Consider the following 21535-nt stretch of genomic DNA (forward strand, 5'->3'; position numbering starts at 1 on the left):
ATGAATTATGGCTAATGCATCTCTCTCGCTCTCCCCCAATCAACATAACGAGAGCAGGCTATCACTCACACACAGGACGGCCCATAAAGCAGCAAGACATTACCATGGAGGAGTCATTTATTTTGGAGCTCCTCCAGTGTACCTCCTATACCCTAAAATACTCTACTCTTTACCTACCTTTCCTACTGCGTCGAACATCTCAGGCTTCCCACTAGATGTTGGAACATTGAGGGGACTTGCTTGCCATCAGCCACAAGAGCATTAATGAGGTTGGGCACTAATGGTGGGCGATTAGGCCGGGATCGCAGTCGGCGTTCCAATTCATCCCAAAGGTGTTTGATGGGGTTGAGGTCAGGGCACTGTGCAGGCCAATCGAGTTCTTCCACACCGATCTCGACAAATGATTTCTGTATGGACCTCGCTTTGTGCACGGGGGCATTGTCATGCTGAAACATGAAAGGACTTTCCACAAAGTTGGAAGCACGGAATTGTCTAAAATGTCATTGTATGCTGTAGCGTTAAGATTTCCCTTCACTGGAACTACGGGGCCTAGCCCGAACCATGAAAGACAGCCCCAGACCATTATTACTCCTCAACCAAACTTTACAGTTGGCCCTATGCATTGGGGCTGGTAGCGTTCTCCTGGCATCCACCAAACGCAGATTAGTCCGTTGGACTGCTAGATGGTAAAGCGTGATTCATCACTCCAGAGAATGCGTTTCCACTGCTCCAAAGTCCAATGACGGCAAGCTTTACACCACTCCAACGACGCTTGGCATTGTGTGCGGCTGCTCCGCCATTGAAACCCATTTCATGAAGCTCCCGACGAACAGGTTTTATGCTGATTTTACTTTCAGGGGCAGTTTGGAACGCAGTAGTGAGTGCAACCGAGGACAGATGATTTTTACACGCTACGCGCTTCGGCCATCCCGTTGTTGCTTGTCATGACTGTCCTGGGAGGATCAGCTTTGCAATAAATAACTTCAACCAGACCCCTTCTCACCCGCAGAGGGGGTTGAATGGAACTGGATGGGGGCTGATCGCTCATGCCCTGTTGTGAATCAAGGACAGAACATTCAGCTATCTCCCTCTCCAAATTCACCCAAGGAATGTGCCTTTGTTTCAACACACTTTTCCTGCCGACACTAACACGTTCTAAAGCGAATACTGGAACAATATTTCTAACCGATCATGGGGAATGGGTGGAGGTGACCTAAAAGAACACTAATGTCAGGTTGGTTGCTATTTTGTGATGTCATTAAACATTTTATAAAGGAAATACTGTAACTTGGAAAGTATACCCACTATATGTGTGAAGTGTCCATCCGATGCATTGTGCATGAAATGTGAAAAATTATGAGTGTTTTTGTTAAGAGATGGATGTAAAATCTTAAAAACTATAAGAGAAAATTGTTTCTATAACTTTACACAAGTAAGTAGCCACCGCTCCCTTGAGTGAGGTCAGAGAGCGTGTAAGCCTGACGGAACCTCCCCTTTTGAACAAACTGTATAAAATGATGGGTTAAAGAATTAACATATCAGACCAGAGAGACATTAAGCTGCAGCTCACGTCCAAAGTGAGTCGAACTCTGAAATCACAACACGAGGTACAGATGATAAAGTCACCTCCCGGACAATCATTGGTACGGCTGATTAGCTGTCCCAAGTAAAGTCTCTAGGAAAGCAAATTTAAGTGGGACCATTCTACCACGCTTCTCAAATCACTGTAGTATGCTACTCTCATCACCCCACTGAGAACCATTGACAAGGCTGGCTAGCCTATCTTCGAATAAGCATCTTCCAGAATGAATGGAGGAAGAATAAACTCTGTAGTTCTGTTCAGGACTTCACAAGTCACCGGATACCAGACGACAGCAGTGGAGAACAACAGTAGAAGACGGATGGGGAGCACTTTTGGACAATCAGAGCCTTACAAGTGTGCCGCAAAAAAGGCCCAACACCCTTTCCAAGAAGACCTGGTTCTGACAGAAATACACAAAGAACCAAGACATTTCCACGTAAATACATTCATGATTTCTTACTCCAAGCGGGAGGTGGTTCGTGTGCGAAGTACTAGTGAGAGTAGTTTCAAAATGTACCAACGTTAAGTGTCTCTGTCTCTCTCGCCCTCTCCATGTCTTTCGTAACAAGCCCCTCCATATTGTTGTGAGTCCGCTAGGGACCTGTTTCTAATGTATTAAGTTTGGATGTTTGTCCTGTGTTACCATTTAGTTAGCTAGTGAATAAATAATTAAACCAATGTGTAGTACTGAATCATAAGGCTCTGGTTTTTGCAGATGCAAGGCGGTTACGTCTGTTCAGAATTATTATATGATACGAGGTTATGATTAATAAGTTCTGTTTATGGATGTAATAGGTAGAGCTTTAGAGTTTAATTAGGGAGATGGTAACTCCTTAAAAAAAAACTGCTCTCGTAGTGCCCCAAATCCTAATGAGTTAATCGTTACATGATTAATTTAAATTGGGTAACAATTAAACATAGTTGATTAGATAAATAACAGTCATCGGATTAATGAAAGTAAAGTCACGACATGCTTCTAGACATTTCCACTTCACCATAACAGCACTTCAGTTGACCGGGGCAGCTCTAGCAGGGCAGAAATTTGACAAACTCACTTTGCCATGTTGAAAGTCACTGAGCTCTTCATTAAGGCCTTCCTAATGTCAATGTTGGTCTATGGGGATTGCATGGCTGTGTGCTAGATATTATACACCTGTCAGCAACGGGTGTGGCTGAGATAACCAAATCCACTCATTTGAAGGGGTGTCCACATACACTATATATACAAAAGTATCGGTCTGTTCTAGTCTTCCATCTATTGGTCTTCTCCCTTTCTCCTTCAAGTGTCTTGTCTTTTTCCTCTCTTCTAATTGAAAATCCTCTCTGGCTCCATATGGAGACCTTCCCTCCAACATCTTCCCTTTGTCCACATATCTGTCCATCCGGTCATCTATTAGTCTTCTATATTTGTTTTTACTCTCAGTATTCTTTATTTTCCCTTCTTTCTCTCCTCCTCTGGAATGACGGAAATCCTATCCGTCTCAATATGTCTACCCACTAAAATCTCCATTAAAATCTTCAGCCCGTTTCACTTTCTCTGGAATGTTATCTGGCTCAACATGCACAGTATGTCTTCACACTAAAATCTCCTCTTTATCCATGCAGTCCGGTTATCCATCCATCTTTATCTTCTCTCTCTCTGTAGCCTCTCTTTTCTCTCTCGTCCTGTGGAATCCGGTATTTGGCTCAATATGTGGCCCGTCTTCACACTCAAATCTTCCCATCTATCCCATCCGGTTACATGTCAACTCTCGTTTCCCATCTCTTTCCCTCAATCTCTTTTCCTTGTGGAATCTGGTGTATCCATCCGGCTCAGGTCGTTGAGGCAGATGCAGCTGAGCCTCCTAAACATCTGTTTTCCGCATTCTGCCGCATCCCTCCCGTCCTGATGAGTTAACCTCTAACTCCCCAAAACATGTTCTTCTCATCGCAGCTTTAATATTCAGCTGGGCATTTGGGCTCTGGGCAGGGCAGTGTGGAGTGGAAAGGGGATGGCTGCTGCAGACATGCAAGTGAAGCCTACCTTTTCGTTATCCTTTTTTTCCCCCCTGGTGTTTTGGGTAGTAACTTTGTGGTATGGGCAGCTAAGATAGTAAATGCTTGATTGTCCACATCACTGTTTGCTCAGTGCTCCCAAATTTAAATGAGTCTTTTCATTGTTTTCGTTGCTATATTTTCATCCAGCTCCTGGGCTACTTCCGGCGCCGACAGAGATGGCCGCCTCGCTTCGCGTTCCTAGGAAACTATGCAGTTTTTTGTTTTTTTACGTGTTATTTCTTACATTAGTACCCCAGGTCATCTTAGGTTTCATTACATACAGTCGAGAAGAACTACTGAATATAAGATCAGCGTCAACTCACAATCAGTACGACCAAGAATATGTTTTCCGCGACGCGGATCCTGTGTTCTGCCTTACAAACAGGACAACGGAATGGATCGCATGCAGCGACCCAAGAAAACGACTCCGAAAAAGAGGGAAACGTAGCGGTCTTCTGGTCAGACTCCGGACAAGGGCACATCGCGCACCACTCCCCAGCATTCTTCTTGCCAATGTCCAGTCTCTTGACAACAAGGTTGATGAAATCCGAGCAAGGGTAGCATTCCAGAGGGACATCAGAGACTGCAACGTTCTCTGCTTCACGGAAACATGGCTTACTGGGAAGACGCTATCCGATGCGGTGCAGCCAACGGGTTTCTCCACGCATCGCGCCGACAGAAACAAACATCTTTCTGGTAAGAAGAGTGGCGGGGGCGTATGCCTCATGACTAACGAGACATGGTGTGATGAAGGAAACATACAGGAACTCAAATCCTTCTGTTCACCTAATTTAGAATTCCTCACAATCAAATGTAGACCGCATTATCTTCCAAGAGAATTCTCTTCGATTATAATCACAGCCGTATATATCCCCCACAAGCAGACACATCGATGGCTCTGAACAAACTTTATTTAACTCTTTGCAAACTGGAAACCATTTATCCGGAGGCTGCATTCATTGTAGCTGGGGATTTTAACAAAGCTAATCTGAAAACAAGACTCCCTAAATTTTATCAGCATATCAATTGCGCAACCAGGGGTGGTAAAACCTTGGATCATTGTTACTCTAACTTCCGCGACGCATATAAGGCCCTGCCCCGCCCCCCTTTCGGAAAAGCTGACCACGACTCCATTTAGTTGATCCCTGCCTACAGGCAGAAACTTAAACAAGAGGCTCCCACGCTGAGGTCTGTCCAACGCTGGTCAGACCAAGCTGACTCCACACTCCAAGACTGCTTCCATCACGTGGACTGGGACATGTTTCATATTGCGTCAGATAAAAATATTGACGAATACGCTGATTCGGTGTGCGAGTTCATTAGAACGTGCGTTGAAGATGTCGTTCCCATAGCAACGATAAAAACATTCCCTAACCAGAAACCGTGGATTGATGGCAGCATTCGCGTGAAACTGAAAGCGCGAACCACTGCTTTTAATCAGGGCAAGGTGACTGGAAACATGACCGAATACAAACAAGCTAAGCGTCAGTACAGAGACAAAGTAGAATCTCAATTCAACGGCTCAGACACAAGAGGCATGTGGCAGGGTCTACAGTCAATCACGGACTACAAGAAGAAACCCAGCCCAGTCATGGACCAGGATGTCTTGCTCCCAGGCAGACTAAACTTTTTTGCCCGCTTTGAGGACAATACAGTGCCACTGACACGGCCTGCAACGAAAACATGCGGTCTCTCCTTCACTGCAGCCGAGGTGAGTAAGACATTTAAACGTGTTAACCCTCGCAAGGCTGCAGGCCCAGACGGCATCCCCAGCCGCGCCCTCAGAGCATGCGCAGACCAGCTGGCCGGTGTGTTTACGGACATATTCAATCAATCCCTATACCAGTCCGCTGTTCCCACATGCTTCAAGAGGGCCACCATTGTTCCTGTTCCCAAGAAAGCTAAGGTAACTGAGCTAAACGACTACCGCCCCGTAGCACTCACTTCCGTCATCATGAAGTGCTTTGAGAGACTAGTCAAGGACCATATCACCTCCACCCTACCTGACACCCTAGACCCACTCCAATTTGCTTACCGCCCAAATAGGTCCACAGACGATGCAATCTCAACCACACTGCACACTGCCCTAACCCACCTGGACAAGAGGAATACCTATGTGAGAATGCTGTTCATCGACTACAGCTCGGCATTCAACACCATAGTACCCTCCAAGCTTGTCATCAAGCTCGAGACCCTGGGTCTCGACCCCGCCCTGTGCAACTGGGTACTGGACTTCCTGACGGGCCGCCCCCAGGTGGTGAGGGTAGGCAACAACATCTCCTCCCCGCTGATCCTCAACACGGGGCCCCACAAGGGTGCGTTCTGAGCCCTCTCCTGTACTCCCTGTTCACCCACGACTGCGTGGCCACGCACGCCTCCAACTCAATCATCAAGTTTGCGGACGACACAACAGTGGTAGGCTTGATTACCAACAACGACGAGACGGCCTACAGGGAGGAGGTGAGGGCCCTCGGAGTGTGGTGTCAGGAAAATAACCTCACACTCAACGTCAACAAAACTAAGGAGATGATTGTGGACTTCAGGAAACAGCAGAGGGAACACCCCCCTATCCACATCGATGGAACAGTAGTGGAGAGGGTAGCAAGTTTTAAGTTCCTCGGCATACACATCACAGACAAACTGAATTGGTCCACTCACACTGACAGCGTCGTGAAGAAGGCACAGCAGCGCCTCTTCAACCTCAGGAGGCTGAAGAAATTCGGCTTGTCACCAAAAGCACTCACAAACTTCTACAGATGCACAATCGAGAGCATCCTGGCGGGCTGTATCACCGCCTGGTACGGCAACTGCTCCGCCCTCAACCGTAAGGCTCTCCAGAGGGTAGTGAGGTCTGCACAACGCATCACCGGGGGCAAACTACCTGCCCTCCAGGACACCTACACCACCCGATGTTACAGGAAGGCCATAAAGATCATCAAGGACATCAACCACCCGAACCACTGCCTGTTCACCCCGCTATCATCCAGAAGGCGAGGTCAGTACAGGTGCATCAAAGCTGAGACCGAGAGACTGAAAAACAGCTTCTATCTCAAGGCCATCAGACTGTTAAACAGCCACCACTAACATTGAGTGGCTGCTGCCAACACACTGACATTGACACTGACCCAACTCCAGCCACTTTAATAATGGGAATTGATGGGAAATTATGTAAATATATCACTAGCCACTTTAAACAATGCTACCTTATATAATGTTACTTACCCTACATTATCCATCTCATATGCATACGTATATACTGTACTCTGCATCATCGACTGCATCCTTATGTAATACATGTATCACTAGCCACTGTTTACTTTGTCTACATACTCATCTCATATGTATATACTGTACTCGATACCATCTACTGTATGCTGCTCTGTACCATCACTCATTCATATATCCTTATGTACATATTCTTTATCCCCTTACACTGTGTATAAGACAGTAGTTTTGCAATTGTTAGTTAGATTACTTGTTGGTTATCACTGCATTGTCGGAACTAGAAGCACAAGCATTTCGCTACACTCGCATTAACATCTGCTAACCATGTGTATGTGACAAATAAAATTGGATTTGATTTGATTTCGCTACACTCGCATTAACATCTGCTAACCATGTGTATGTGTGACAAATACAATTTGATTTGATTTGGGCTACATTTGGACATTCGTAGTTACTCTGCATTCAATGTATAAACGCAACATGCAACAATTTTGCAGTTCATAATAAGGAAAATCAGTCAATTTAAATAAATTCCTTAGGCCCTAATTTATGGATTTCACATGACTGGGCAGGGGCGCAGCCATGGGTGGGCCTGGGAGGGCATAGGCCCAGCCAATCAGAATGAGTTTTTCCCCACAAAAAGGCTTTATTTATTTAAGGCAAAAATACTCCTCAGTGGACGCATGACTCAACCTTTGCCTCCCGAGCCCGTTGAGGAGTTGTCTCATTGCTGCACGATCAAAATTGTGGAGAAAAGTGGGTTAAAAAATACTCAGTTTCATCAGCTGTTCGGGTGGCTGGTCTCAGACGATACCGCAGGTGAATAATCCTGATGTGGAGGTCCTGGGATGGTGTGGTCTGCAGTTGTGAGACGGTTGGACGTACTGCCAAATTCTTAAAAATGACGTAGAATTTTTTTAAAAACATTTTAGTTTAACTAGGCAAGTCAGTTAAGAACAAATTCGTATTTACAATGACGGCCTACCCCGGCCAAACCCGGGCGATGCTGGGTCAATTGTGTGCCGCCCTATGGGACTCCCAATCACGGCTGGATGTGATACAGCCTGGATTTGAATCAGGGACTGTAGTGAAGCCTCTAGTACTGAGATGCAGTGCCTTAGACCACTGCGCAACTCTGGAGCAGCGGCCTTATGGTAGAGAAATGAACATTACATTCTCTGGCAACAGCTCTGGTGGACATTCCTGCGGTCAGCATGCCAATTGCACGCTCCCTCAAAACTTGGGAGACATCTGTGGCATTGTAATGTGTGACAAAATTGAAAACCTGTCAGGTGGATGGATTATCTTGGCAATGGAGAAATGCTCACTAACAGGGATGAAAATGGAAAACTTCTGAGATCTTTTGTTTCAGCTCATGAAACATGGGACCAGCACATTACATTTTAAGTTTATATTTTTGTTCCGTAGAGTTTGAGCCGGTGTTATTGTTTGGATGTGCCTGTTTGCTCTCCTTTCGGTGTTGGTATGCTTCATAGCGATATGGTCAGCTAGAATGCTGATATTGATGCTTATGGAGGGTTTGTGTACTTGCAGTGGATACACAATTTGTTCGGTATCTGCCTGAGTTGAGGTAAGCTCAGCGCTCACGGCCCATGTTTTACAGTAGTAGTTACCTTTAGCAGCAGCGAGGGAGCTAGTGCTCTTAAAAATAACCAATACTCATCCATGACATCTGTGACCTTGCTCCATTATGATTCAGCACACTCAAGACAGACAAGAACGCACACAGGCGCGCACACACCATGACTGGGGAGCTAATAAAAGCTGCAACACTGCCAAATAATGCATGTTGCGGTTTATCTAAAACTATTTTCAACAGTCAAAGAGAGACTATTACTACTTCAGGTAAATTACTGTACAGAGTACTGAGAGTATTGTGCACAATATGTAGCTTGTGTCTTCACACTATTTTTCCATTTCTTTTTTTCTCTTCGTAGAATCTGTTCTCTCTCTCTCTCGCTCTCTCTTTTGGCCCATTTCTCTCCCCCTGGAATCCCTATTGAGGTTACCTTTTTATATACAGGGCTGTGCACTCTAAAGCCCAGCCTACTGTACATTTACATCGCTAAAGCCCCAGTGGGCAGCTCACCTTGTTAACCTCCAGGATCTCCCCCCTCTCTTCTGTTTCCGGGCGGGCCTGGCTGGCCGAGCGTTCATTGTGTCTGGAGCTGCCGTCCTCCTCCACATACGGGATGAGTTGCTGTGTGGGGGGAGGGTATATCAAAATATACAATGTCCACCGGTGTTCAGTGAGGGGGATGTTAAATTGATAGTAGTTTGGTACGTTGGCTTGGAAAATACATTTATTGTCTCTTGTCTGTGGCTCCGTTGCAAAAGAGATTACCATTTCAAATGGGTCTCGCCTGGTTATATAAAGGATAAATAAAACATGAACAAATAAATAAGGTTCATTGGCTTGTCTCTCAAACAAAATAAATAAATAAGGATTGTGTGTAGAACACCAAAACACTCTAATCTACAAACAGTTCCATACCACCACCGACATTTCTGAATTAGGACTTCTCCACAGTCCATACCCAAGCTCTTAATTCATTTATAAGCACTCTCTGTGCTTGACGTTGTCTGGCTGACACTATTACCGACTGTTGTGATGAAAACCCTCTCAGAATGCTGAGGTCTTTCCCTTCCTCCCTCCCTCCTTTTCACTCTGCCTGGCTGTTCCTCCTGTTTTAAATCACACTGACACCTGCTGGTCTGCAGGATAACGAGCAGTGCCGTATGGAACACATGGTTATTTATTGCACTGCATCAAGAGCAACGGGCTTATCTTAAATAGTACCATTATACTAGCGTTACACTGTCGTCTACTGGGTTCCTATTATCATACATGGCTGTGTGATGTGAGATTGCTTAAACGGTTATGTAGGAACGAGGTAATGATTTGAGAAAAGCATAAGATTGGGTACAAGAGAAAAGCATAAGATTAGGTACAAGGGGAATAACGATTACCGGCCAACCAAAAGCCTTACCAGGTGTGAAAACACAGCGAAGTCCAAAACAAATCTGAGGCTGAGTGCTATTCTACATTCTGAAAAGCCTAGTAGTTGATTGCATTTCATTGCAGTCAGTGACCTGAAGTTTAGCAACTGGCAGAGGCCAAGAGTAGACAGTGATTGATGCAGGCTGTGACCAAAGCATTACTGCAGGGCTGAACGGGGCTGGATAGGGCCAAAAGACAGACAGAGACAAAGGCAGGGAGAGAGAATCAAATGAGAAACACGAGACCGCTATGGCAGTTCTCTAGTCAGTCAGAGACCGATGCCAAACCCAAAGTTGTCTGATTCGTATTAGAGAGAAGACAGAAGACATGCTGGATATTATATTAGGCCAACTCTGTAATTGTTAGGGCTGTAGAATCAGAGAGGAAAAAACGTCTACTTCCAGCTATAAGCCAAAAGCATTTTGAATTTAAAGGTAAGAGCTGTTTTTGGCAGTCGGAAGGGGGAAAATGTGCGGGGTTAGAGAGAGAAGGCGAGGGCGAGAGAGAAAGCGTGTGTGTTTGTGTCTCTGTGACTGTGTGTGTGTGTGAGTCATAACCCGTCTCTCTCCGCCACACTAGGATGGATGTGGTTTGCCTGTTGACAGAGAAGAATGGGGGTAATTAAGTTATCCAGGTTGCCTTACTTAGAAAGGGGGAACGAAATAGGGAGAAGAAAGGAGAGAAATGCCGTGGAGGATAAGTAAATTAAATGACATGGCCGCTCACGGTGCAGGAAATGCCAAAGAACGACAAGAGCTCAGTTGATTGCCTGGCTTGGGGAGAAAACAGAAAACCGCTGACGTGGGCAGCCTTCGCCAGCTGTTCATTACCAGGCCCGCTAATTAGGAACGCGATGAGGTCATGCTGGCCGAGTCATTGATTCCACTTCCTGTTTGGGGAAAGCCCAGTCAGCCAATAGCACGACTGTCAGGACTGTGGCCGGCCAATAGCAGGCTTGTCAGCCACTTGAGTTTTAGGGGATGATAAATAGCGGTGTGTGGAGGGCCAACATCAACTTCCTCCAACCAACATGGTATGGTGAGGTACTGGTTGGTCAGCACAATAAGTCATTTTCATAGCTTCTGAGAATATGTAAACATTTTAAATGAAGTGGTACAACTGGGGAGTGTAAATGGACAGTGAGGTTTATATAAAAAGTGTAACTTTTCAGAGGGAGAGAAATACAGCACGCCGGTATGCCATATGGGAAATTCCACCTTCACGGAATTATGCTGAGACGCATATTTTTCACATGAAAATGTATGCCAAAGAAAAACCATTGACTTCAAAGTTTAACAAACCATACAACTCTATGCACAAGGACCACTTTGAATAATTTACTAAATAAAACATTTACTGTAAAAACTGTGCAGATGCAAAGTTTAGAAACAAAATTGTATCTGCACAGATCTTCCTATAAATGTGTTTTTGTTCAAAATAGTTTTTGTTTGATATACATTTGAGTGAAAAATCTGAGTCTCACCGTAATTCCGTTACCATGGAATTGCCCATGTATAAAACAAACAAATGTAATGTACAGTACCAGTCAAACGTTTGCCCCCGGTGATGCGTTGTGCAGACCGCACCACATTCTGGAGAGCCCTGCGGTTGTGGGTGGTTGCCGTACCAGGCAGTGATACAGCCCTAGAGGATGCTCTCAATTGTGCATCTGTAAAAGTTTGTGAGGGTTTTAGGTGACAAGACAAATTTCTTCAGCCTCCCGAGGCAAAGAGAAACGACAGTCCATCATTACTTTGAAAGTTTCTTCAAGTGCAGTCGCAAAAACCATCAAGTGTTATGATGAAACTGACTCTCATGAGGACAGCCACAGGAAAGGAAGACCCAGAGTTACCTCTGCTGCAGAAGACAAGTTCATTAGAGTTAACTGCACCACAGATTGCAGCCCAAATAAATGCTTCACAGAGTTCAAGTAACAGATACATCAACATCAACTGTTCAGAGGGACTGAGTGAATCAGGCCTTCATGGTTGAATTGTTGCAAAGAAACCACTACTAAAAGGACACCAATAAGAAGAAGAGACTTGCTTGGGCCAAGAAACATGAGGACCGGTGGAAATGGACATTAGACCGGTGGAAATCTGTCCTTTAGTCTGATGAGTCCACATTTGAGATTTTTGGTTCCAACCGTGTCTTTGTGAGATGCAGAGTAGGTGAACGGATGATCTCTGCATGTGTGGTTCCCACCATGAAGCATGGAGGAGGAGGTGTGGGGGTGCTTTGCTGGTGACACTGTCGCTGATTTAGAATTCAAGCACACTTAACCAGCATGGCTACCACAGCATTCTGCAGCGATACGCCATCCCATCTGGTTTGCAGTTAGTGGGACTATCATTTGTTTTTCAACAGGACAATGACCCAACACACCTCCAGGCAGTGTAAGGGATATTTGACCAAGAAGAAGAGTGATGGAGTGCTGCATCAAATGACCTGGCCTCCACATTCCCCCGAACTCAACCCAAATGAGATGGTTTGGGATGAGTTGGACTGCAGAGTGAAGGAAAAGCACCCAATAAGTGCTCAGCATATATGAGAACTCTTTCAAGACTGTTGGAAAAGCTTTCCAGGTGAAGCTGGTTGAGAGAATGCCAAGCGTGTACAAAGCTGTCATCAAGGCAAAGGGTGGCTACTTTTTTTCTTTTTGAATTTTACCCCCTTTTCTCCCCAATTTTGTGGTATCCAATTGTTAGTAGCTACTATCTTGTCTCATCGCTACAACTCCCGTATGGGCTCGGGAAAGTTCGAAAGCCATGCGTCCTCCGAAACACAACCCAACCAAGCCGCACTGCTTCTTAACACAGTGCGCATCCAACCCGGAAGCCAGCCGCACCAATGTGTCCGAGGAAACACTGTGCACCTAGCGACCTGGTTAGCGCGCACTGCGCCCGGCCCGCCACCGGAGTCGCTAGTGCGCGATGAGACAAGGTTATCCCTACCGGCCAAACCCTCCCTAACCCGGACGACGCTAGGCCAATTGTGCGTCGCCCCACAGACCTCCCGGTCGCGGCCGGCTGTGACAGAGCCTGGGCTCGAACCCAGAGTCTCTGGTGGCACAGCTAGCACTGCGATGCAGTGCCCTAGACCACTGCGAAAGGGTGGCTACTTTAAAGTATCTCAAATATATTTAGATTTGTTTAACATTTTTTGGGGTTACTGCATGAGGAGGTGTTATTTCATAGTTTTGATGTCTTCACTATTATTCCACAATGTTTTAAAAAATGAAGTAAAAACCCTTGAATGAGTAGCTGTATCCAAACTTGAGTGGTAATGTACATGTTTAATGCAAAATGCCTCTGTCAGATGTAAGAAAAGGCTCATTAAACGTGTGCATGCAGTCCGTTCTAAAACATTGGTTTAAAACCAATTGGCTCCAAACCAATAGGAGAAAAGACTGCAACAATAAAACTACAAATAAAAACAATGGAATCGCCCAGCATGAGGTCTGAAACAACAACCGCCCCAGTAACTCAGTAAAATAAAGTGGTGGGTGGGTGTCCATAACAGCCACTAAGGAGGCCCTAGGGACAAACACAAGGAGAAATGTAATTGAATGTGGAGCTGAGCCAAGGGTCTGTGTCCCAAATGGATACAAATTCCTTGTACAGCGCACTACTTTTGACCAGAGCCTTGTCAAAAGTAGTGCACTATATAGGGAATAGGGTGTGCCGAGGTAGACCGGGACAGAGTGGGAGAGGCACCAAGTAAATGATGTCCAGTTCAAACTAGTTAGATATTGATTGTGATCGACAGAGTGGTCCTGGGACAGTGGTCACTCACCTCTGGGGTTACGGGGTCCAGACCGGTGCAGTTTTCATTGCATTTGTCATAGACGAGGCGCAGCTTGCGGAAGAGTACAGAGAGCATACGCAGGTGCTCCTGCAGTTTGCCCAGCCTGTCCTGGTGGGTGCTGGGGTGGTACGTCACTCCATTTGGCAGCTGGGGGAGAAGACATAGGAAGGAAGTGTTTTTCTCTTTTAGTAATGTAATAACATTTTAATAATTGCTACGGGCCAATACAAGGCCTCCTATTTACTCCTTGACTAGTACCTTCTTGACTACTGGTAATCAGCGTGTGATTACTCAAATGTTTATGGTGGTAACTGAAGTGTAGAAGTTTTGTAAAATAATGATTTTTTTTTTTTTTTTGCAATGTAGACCAAAAAAATAAATACAATTCATTTTACTGTGCTGTTACATGGCATTCCACCAGGAGAAGTTACATATGATATGTGTATAACTTTAAACTGCTTCGGACTTTTTAACCTGAGCTTTATGCTAACTAACTTTAGCTTTAGGCACTTTTAACTGATCATTTCAACTGAGGTTTAATGCTAACTAGCTTTAGCTTAAGGCACTTTAAACTGATAATTTCAACGGAGCTTTAATGCTAACTAGCTGTAGGTGCTTTTAACCGATCGTAATCATCCTGTGCAGCCTGAAATGATTCCCTGCATGAGGGTAGGTGAGGTGTATACCTGTATACATGTCTACCAGAGTGATCTTTTTTCACACAGTCTGTGATCTGTGAAACAAGTCACAACAGTGCTGTTTGTGCATTCTGTGGCGAGGAAGCGCAGCTTGTGTTGTGGTGGTAATGCATTCTTCTTCTTTTGTCTTTGACTTTCTCATCGTTGTTTTAATGAGCTGCAGAAGGATCTTCTTTGAGACACAGAGCGAGAGAGACAATGTCTGACAATGTCCCAAATGGCACCCTATTCCTTATATAGTGCACTACTTTTGACCAGGGTCCTAGTATGGGCCCTGGTCAAAAGTAGTGAACTACATAGGGAATTATGTGCCATTTAGGACAACCTGTCCTGAACTCATCTCCAGGGCACCGTCTGATCTTTCCAATGTGTCAACAGAAGGACGAGAAGAGGTATAAACAGATGGTGACTGTCTAATGATAAAATGGAGACCTTTTCATACCCAATTATATCACCCATGTTTTAAAACTAGTGTGAAACAGGATTGGGACATTTATTTGTATTTAACTAGGCAAGACAAGAAGCAAGAAGATCCCGCGCTGAGGTCTGTTCAACGCTGGACCGACCAATCTGATTCCACACTCCAAGACTGCTTCCATCACGTGGACTGGGATATGTTCCGTATTGCGTCAGACGACAACATTGACGAATACGCTGATTCGGTGTGCGAGTTCATTAGAACATGCGTTGAAGATGTCGTTCCCATAGCAACGATTAAAACATTCCCAAACCAGAAACCGTGGATTGATGGCAGCATTCGCGTGAAACTGAAAGCGCGAACCACTGCTTTTAATCAGGGCAAGGTGACTGGAAACATGATCGAATACAAACAGTGTAACTATTCCCTCCGCAAGGCAATCAAACAAGCTAAGCGTCAGTATAGAGACAAAGTAGAATCTCAATTCAACGGCTCAGACACAAGAGGTATGTGGCAGGGTCTACAGTCAATCACGGATTACAAAAAGAAAACCAGCACTGTCACGGACCAGGATGTCTTGCTCCCAGGCAGACTAAATAACTTTTTTGCCCGCTTTGAGGACAATACAGTGCCACTGACACTGCCCGCAACTAAAACATGCGGACTCACCTTCACTGCAGCCGACGTGAGGAAAACATTTAAACGTGTTAACCCTCGCAAGGCTGCAGGCCCAGACGGCATCCCCAGCCGCGCCCTCAGAGCATGCGCAGACCAGCTGGCTGGTGTGTTTACGGACATATTCAATCAATCCCTATCCCAGTCTGTTGTTCCCACATGCTTCAAGAGGGCCACCATTGTTCCTGTTCCCAAGAAAGCTAAGGTAACTGAGCTAAACGACTACCGCCCCGTAGCACTCACTTCCGTCATCATGAAGTGCGAGACGGCCTACAGGGAGGAGGTGAGGACCCTCGGAGTGTGGTGTCAGGAAAATAACCTCACACTCAACGTCAACAAAACTAAGGAGATGATTGTGGACTTCAGGAAACAGCAGAGGGAACACCCCCCTATCCACATCGATGGAACAGTAGTGGAGAGGGTAGTAAGTTTTAAGTTCCTCGGCGTACACATCACAGACAAACTGAATTGGTCCACCCACACAGACAGCATCGTGAAGAAGGCGCAGCAGCGCCTCTTCAACCTCAGGAGGCTGAAGAAATTTGGCTTGTCACCAAAAGCACTCACAAACTTCTACAGATGCACAATCGAGAGCATCCTGTCGGGCTGTATCACCGCCTGGTACGGCAACTGCTCTGCCCACAACCGTAAGGCTCTCCAGAGGGTAGTGAGGTCTGCACAACGCATCACCGGGGGAAAACTACCTGCCCTCCAGGACACCTACACCACCCGATGTCACAGGAAGGCCATAAAGATCATCAAGGACAGCAACCACCCAAGCCACTGCCTGTTTACCCCGCTATCATCCAGAAGGCGAGGTCAGTACAGGTGCATCAAAGCTGGGACTGAGAGACTGAAAAACAGCTTCTATCTCAAGGCCATCAGACTGTTAAACAGCCACCACTAACATTGAGTGGCTGCTGCCAACACACTGACTCAACTCCAGCCACTTTAATAATGGGAAATGATGTAAAATATATCACTAGCCACTTTAAACAATGCTACCTAATATAATGTTTACATACCCTACATTATTCATCACATATGTATACGTATATACTGTACTCTATCATCTACTGCATCCTTATGTAATACATGTATCACTAGCCACTTTAACTATGCCACTTTGTTTACATACTCATCTCATATGTATATACTGCACTCAATACCATCTACTGTATCTTGCCTACGCCGCTCTGTACCATCACTCATTCATATATCTTTATGTACATATTCTTTATCCCCTTACACTTGTGTCTAGAAGGTAGTAGTTTTGGAATTGTTAGCTAGATTACTTGTTGGTTATTACTGCATTGTCGGAACTAGAAGCACAAGCATTTCGCTACACTCGCACTAACATCTGTTAACCATGTGTATGTGACAAATAAAATTTGATTTGAAGTCAGTTAAGAACAAATTCTGATTTACAATGACTGCCTACCTCGGCCAAACCCTAACGACGCTTGGCCAATTGTGCGCCGCCCTATGGGACTCCCAATCACAGCCGGTTGTGATACAGCCTGGAATCGAACCAGGGTCTGTAGTGACGCCTCTAGCACTGAAATGCAGTGCCTTAGACCACTGCGCCACTCGGGAGACATGCCTTTCTAGGGCAATAATAAAAGCTGGCTTAGTTGGCCTAGCTTTCTGCTCGTAGGCCCATATCCATCCATTTTCATCATAAAACAGAGGGACAATACATGTCGTGGGGGACAATCAATGTTGTGCTGTCGGTTTGAGGTCAAATAAGGCTGAATGCTTTGCGTGTAATAAAGGTGGTTGACAGACCAGCACCATCCATAATCAAAGGCAACCCATGAAGTTCATTCAGCTTTTACACCGCCCCATTACAAAAAGTCACAAACACTCACCTGCATGTTCCTCAACAGCTGGAAGATCTCCATGGTGCGTAAGACAATATCCTGCACCGTCTCCTGGCCGATGCGACAGAGCGACGCCGTGTTGACATCACGGGCAGCCTGAGCCTGCTGCCCAGCGAACGCCACCATGGGAGGGGTGGTCATGTGGACAGCAGAGGACCTGTAGGTGCAGTGATGGGTCAGCTTATTCTACACTGGCACACCTTGGCATGCCTGGTCGTATGATATTGGAAGGATGGAAAAGGGAAGGGTTGGGGAGAGAGACAGGGAAAAAGAAACAGACTGGTTAATTTCTTGATACATTCCCAATGATGAGTTGATGAATTAATGAATATATAAATAAATAAACTATTGTTGCCAGACAAATTTCCTTATGGGACAATAATTAATTCATTTATCCAAAAATAATTGCAAGCTATTTATCTCCAAGCTTCCCCTTAACCCTTTAGTCCATCAGCCCGTTCCATACTCAAAGGGGAAAAAAAGTGGCAGTATAGAGTGAAATAATGTGCTAAACAAAATTGATTTTATTTTTATGTATGGAACTAAACTAGAAATATTTTTGCATCTCGGTCTCTTTGATTTTTCCTTATGATTTTTTGTGTGTAAGTTAATGGTTTGTGTGTGATCACCTGCTGAAACCCTAGAACTTACCTATCTACAGTGCCTTTGGAAAGTAGTCAGACCCCTTGACATTTTCCATATTTTGGTAGGTTACAGCCTTACTCTAAAATGGATTAAATGTGTTTTATTTCCTCATCGATCTACACACAATACCCAATAATGACAAAGAAAAACAGGATTTTAGACATTTTTGGAAAAAACTGAAATATCACATTTACATAAGTTTTCAGACCCCTACTCAGTACTTTGAGGCACTTTCGGCAGCGATTGCAGCCTGGAGTCTTTTTGGTTGACGCTACAAGCTTGGCACACCTGTATTTGGAGAGTTTCTCCCATTCTTCTCTGCAGATCCTCTCAAGCTCTAACAGGTTGGATGGAGAGTGGTGCTGCACAGCTATTTTAGGGTCTCTCCCGAGATGTTCGACTGGGTTCAAGTCTGGGCTCAAGCTGGGTCACTCAAGGACATTGAGACTTGTCCCAAAGCCACTCCTGCATTTTCTTGGCTGTGTGCTTAGTGTCATTGTCCTGTTGGAAGGTGAACCTTCGCCCTAGTCTGAGGTCCTGAGCGCTCTGGAGCAGGTTTTCATCAAAGATCTCTCTGTACTTTGCTCTGTTCATCTTTGGCTCAATCCTGACAAGTCTCCCAGTCCCTGCCACTCAAAAACATCCCCACAGCATGATGCTGCCACCACCACTATGCTTCACCGCAGGGATGGTGCTAGGTTTCCTCCAGAAGTGATGCTTGGCAATCAGCCTAAAGAGTTCAATCTTGGTTTCATCATGGTCTGAGAGACTTAAGGTGGCTTTTGGCAAACTACAAGCGGGCTGTCATTCCATCTGGCCACTTTACCATAAAGGCCTGATTGGTGGAGTGCTGCAGAGATGGTTGTCCTTCTGGAAGGTTCTCCCATCTCCACAGAGGAACTCTAGAGCTCTGTCAGAGTGACCAAGGCCATTCTCCCGATTTGCTCAGGCGGCCAGCTCTAAGAATTGTCTTGGTGGTACCAAACTTCTTTCATTGAAGAATGGAGCCCACTGTGGTTATTTATTTTACCTTTATTTAACTAGGCAAGTCAGTTAAGAACAAATTCTTATTTTCAATTATGGCCTACCAGAAGGTAAGACTTCCTGGGGGGACAGGGGCTGGGATTAAAAAACTAAAATACAAATATAGGACAAAATACACACCACGACACTACACTACACTAATCTTGGGAACCTTCAATGCTGCAGATATTTTTTGGTACCCTTCCCTAGATCTGTGTCTTGACACAATCTCGTCTCGGCGCTCTACGGACAATTCCTTCCACCTCGGGCTTGGTTTTGGCCCTGGCATACACTGTCAATTGTGGGACCTATATAGACAGGTGTGTGCCTTTCCAAATCATGTCCAATCAGTTGAATTTACCACAGGTGGACTCCAATCAAGTTGTAGAAACATCAAGGAAGAACAATGGAAACGGGATGCACCTGAGCATAGAAAAGGGTCTAAATACTTTTATTTTTTCTACATTTTCACTTTGTCATTATGGGGTAGTGTGTAGATTGCTGAGGATTTTAATTGTTTTTAACCCATTTTTAATAAGGTTTTAACATAACAAAATGTGAAAAAAGTGAAGGGGTCTGAATACTTTCCCAAAGTTACTGTATATCTATTTATTTCTTATCTTAACTAAGGTAAAAGAAACACAGGAGCGGTCATTAAAATTATTATTTATTTTTATTGAAATTTAGGCAGGCAACAGTTTTCCCAGGCCTCCACCCTGGAGGTTCACTGAAGATCTCACCTTACTCAGGTAGCTGTGAAACCTCTTCCAGGCTGAGAACTTTGTCAGTCTAAGCCTTGCAGCCCTCGGGCTTTGAGGCAGCCTCTTTGACACTGCCAAGTTCATTCCTCAGGGGGAGGCCCCAGTTGCTGTCTGTGCCTCGTCTTTGCTACTCCCCATGGTGCTGAAGGTAGGGCGCAACAACTTTTCTTCGCACATGGGGAAAATAGCAAAGGGCCAGTAGACTCCGCTATCAGAGTACGGATCAGCCTCCTCCTTTCCACGTGCAAACTTGGGTAGGGGTAGAAGAGACCCATCACTTTTTTTTTCTAGTGACCATTGGTCTATGCATGGCATAGTCTACAAGCTGAGGCTCTAGTGAACTGTAAGTCATGATGATATGAATAATAACAATCAAGGTGCAGCTACTGCAGAAGGTGCAACTGAAGTTGAATGACACGTTCTGGTTTTTAAAACCAAATCTCTATTTAAAAAAATAATAATAATAACCACGGCTCAAACACTAACGTTACGTCTTTTTAGAAATGGCTACGCTCTCCGTATAGTGACCGGGGAAACGGCTCGAGTCGCACAAAAGGGAATATAACGTTGCAGATAAAGTTCGGAAGGACATCATTTCATGTGCACAACATCTAAAGCCCCGGATCACTATACCGAGAGATTTGCCATTTCTAAAAGGACGTATTTCGGTGTTTTTGAAGCCTTTGTAAAAAAATATATAAAAAGGCTCCACCCTTCAATAACATAGCAATTCACACGCACTAGAATAGCCTGGCAAATTAACTGTATACAGTACATTTCTGGAAGGCATGGACACTTACATCAGTGTAAACGGACAGCTCTATGCATTGTATCTGCAACGTTGCACCCCAACTTCACACGCCACAGTTGACGTAATAACGGTTTATTTAGTTGGATGGCTAACGTTGCTGGCTACAGACAGCAAGCTGTTAGCAAACGAGACGAGAGTTATTTCAAATAGCTTTAACATGAATTTGTCCTCTTGCTATACAAAACAAAAAGTTGACTTTGGCGCTTTTCATATTGTCCAACTGACTAAAAACGCAATACGTAAACTTACCTGTGCTAGCTAGTATTAATGTATATTGTTTGTTGACATGTGTGTCAAGTTCCTTTTCTTCAGGATATCGAAAGTGTCAAACATCGCGAGACCTTACATTGAGTATCTTAACCGTAAAGCATGAAATATGAGCGTTTATTAAAGCTTTACTCTTTGGTTGCTAGCAACATTACTCATACCCATTGGTTCTTGAAGACTGTAACTTATACATGCCTAATGAGCTTAGTTTAACTGTCGTACCCTATCGTACCCCATCATAACCCAAAATATAATACGCTTGTTATACTCCAATGTTTGTAAACAAACACTGTATAGCCTCAAAACATGGTTAAAACTGTACTTTTGAGATCATGGATGGTCAGTCCTTGCAAACAGAGCTCTAAAATACAAGGCCCATATCCATCAGCTTTCTATCAAAACACATGTGAGGTGACTTTGTTATTGTTTCAATTAAGGATTCCAGCTTTAAAATGTGGATTATTGTTGCTGCCATTGATTGCACTGAAATATATTGATGACTATGAAAAAACACCAACTCTAATACAAAAAAAATGCATTAGCATTATCTTACAGCAGATACGGTATGTATATCAAATATAGGTGTTTAATACCCCACTAATGATGTTACGGTAGAGCAGAGCTCCACTGCAAGTTCACCTGTATAAAAGCGACACCTGGTGGTCATTCTGCGATCAACAC

General features: G+C 44.7%; 1 protein-coding gene across 4 annotated transcripts in view; it reads right to left on the minus strand.

The window, feature by feature from the left end:
* LOC115131716 (mediator of RNA polymerase II transcription subunit 30-like) overlaps positions 1 to 20918 on the minus strand; it is a 93079-nt gene extending 72161 nt beyond the window's left edge. For 2 of the 4 annotated variants that reach the window (XM_029663657.2, XM_029663654.2), the window contains exons 1-4: positions 20837 to 20918; positions 17336 to 17557; positions 13662 to 13820; positions 8955 to 9065 (exon numbers count right to left, since the gene is read on the minus strand). In XM_029663657.2, the coding sequence (XP_029519517.1) occupies positions 8955 to 9065; positions 13662 to 13820; positions 17336 to 17488 (423 nt within the window). In that variant the 5' untranslated portion in view covers positions 17489 to 17557; positions 20837 to 20918. Of the gene's footprint in view, positions 1 to 8954; positions 9066 to 13661; positions 13821 to 17335; positions 17558 to 20576 lie in introns of all 4 variants that reach the window. The other 2 variants (XM_029663656.2, XM_065020527.1) reach the window with 2 other exon arrangements.
* Between the last annotated feature and the right edge of the window lie 617 nt (positions 20919 to 21535).

Source organism: Oncorhynchus nerka, linkage group LG7 (assembly GCF_034236695.1).
Source record: "Oncorhynchus nerka isolate Pitt River linkage group LG7, Oner_Uvic_2.0, whole genome shotgun sequence".
NCBI lineage: Eukaryota > Metazoa > Chordata > Actinopteri > Salmoniformes > Salmonidae > Oncorhynchus > Oncorhynchus nerka.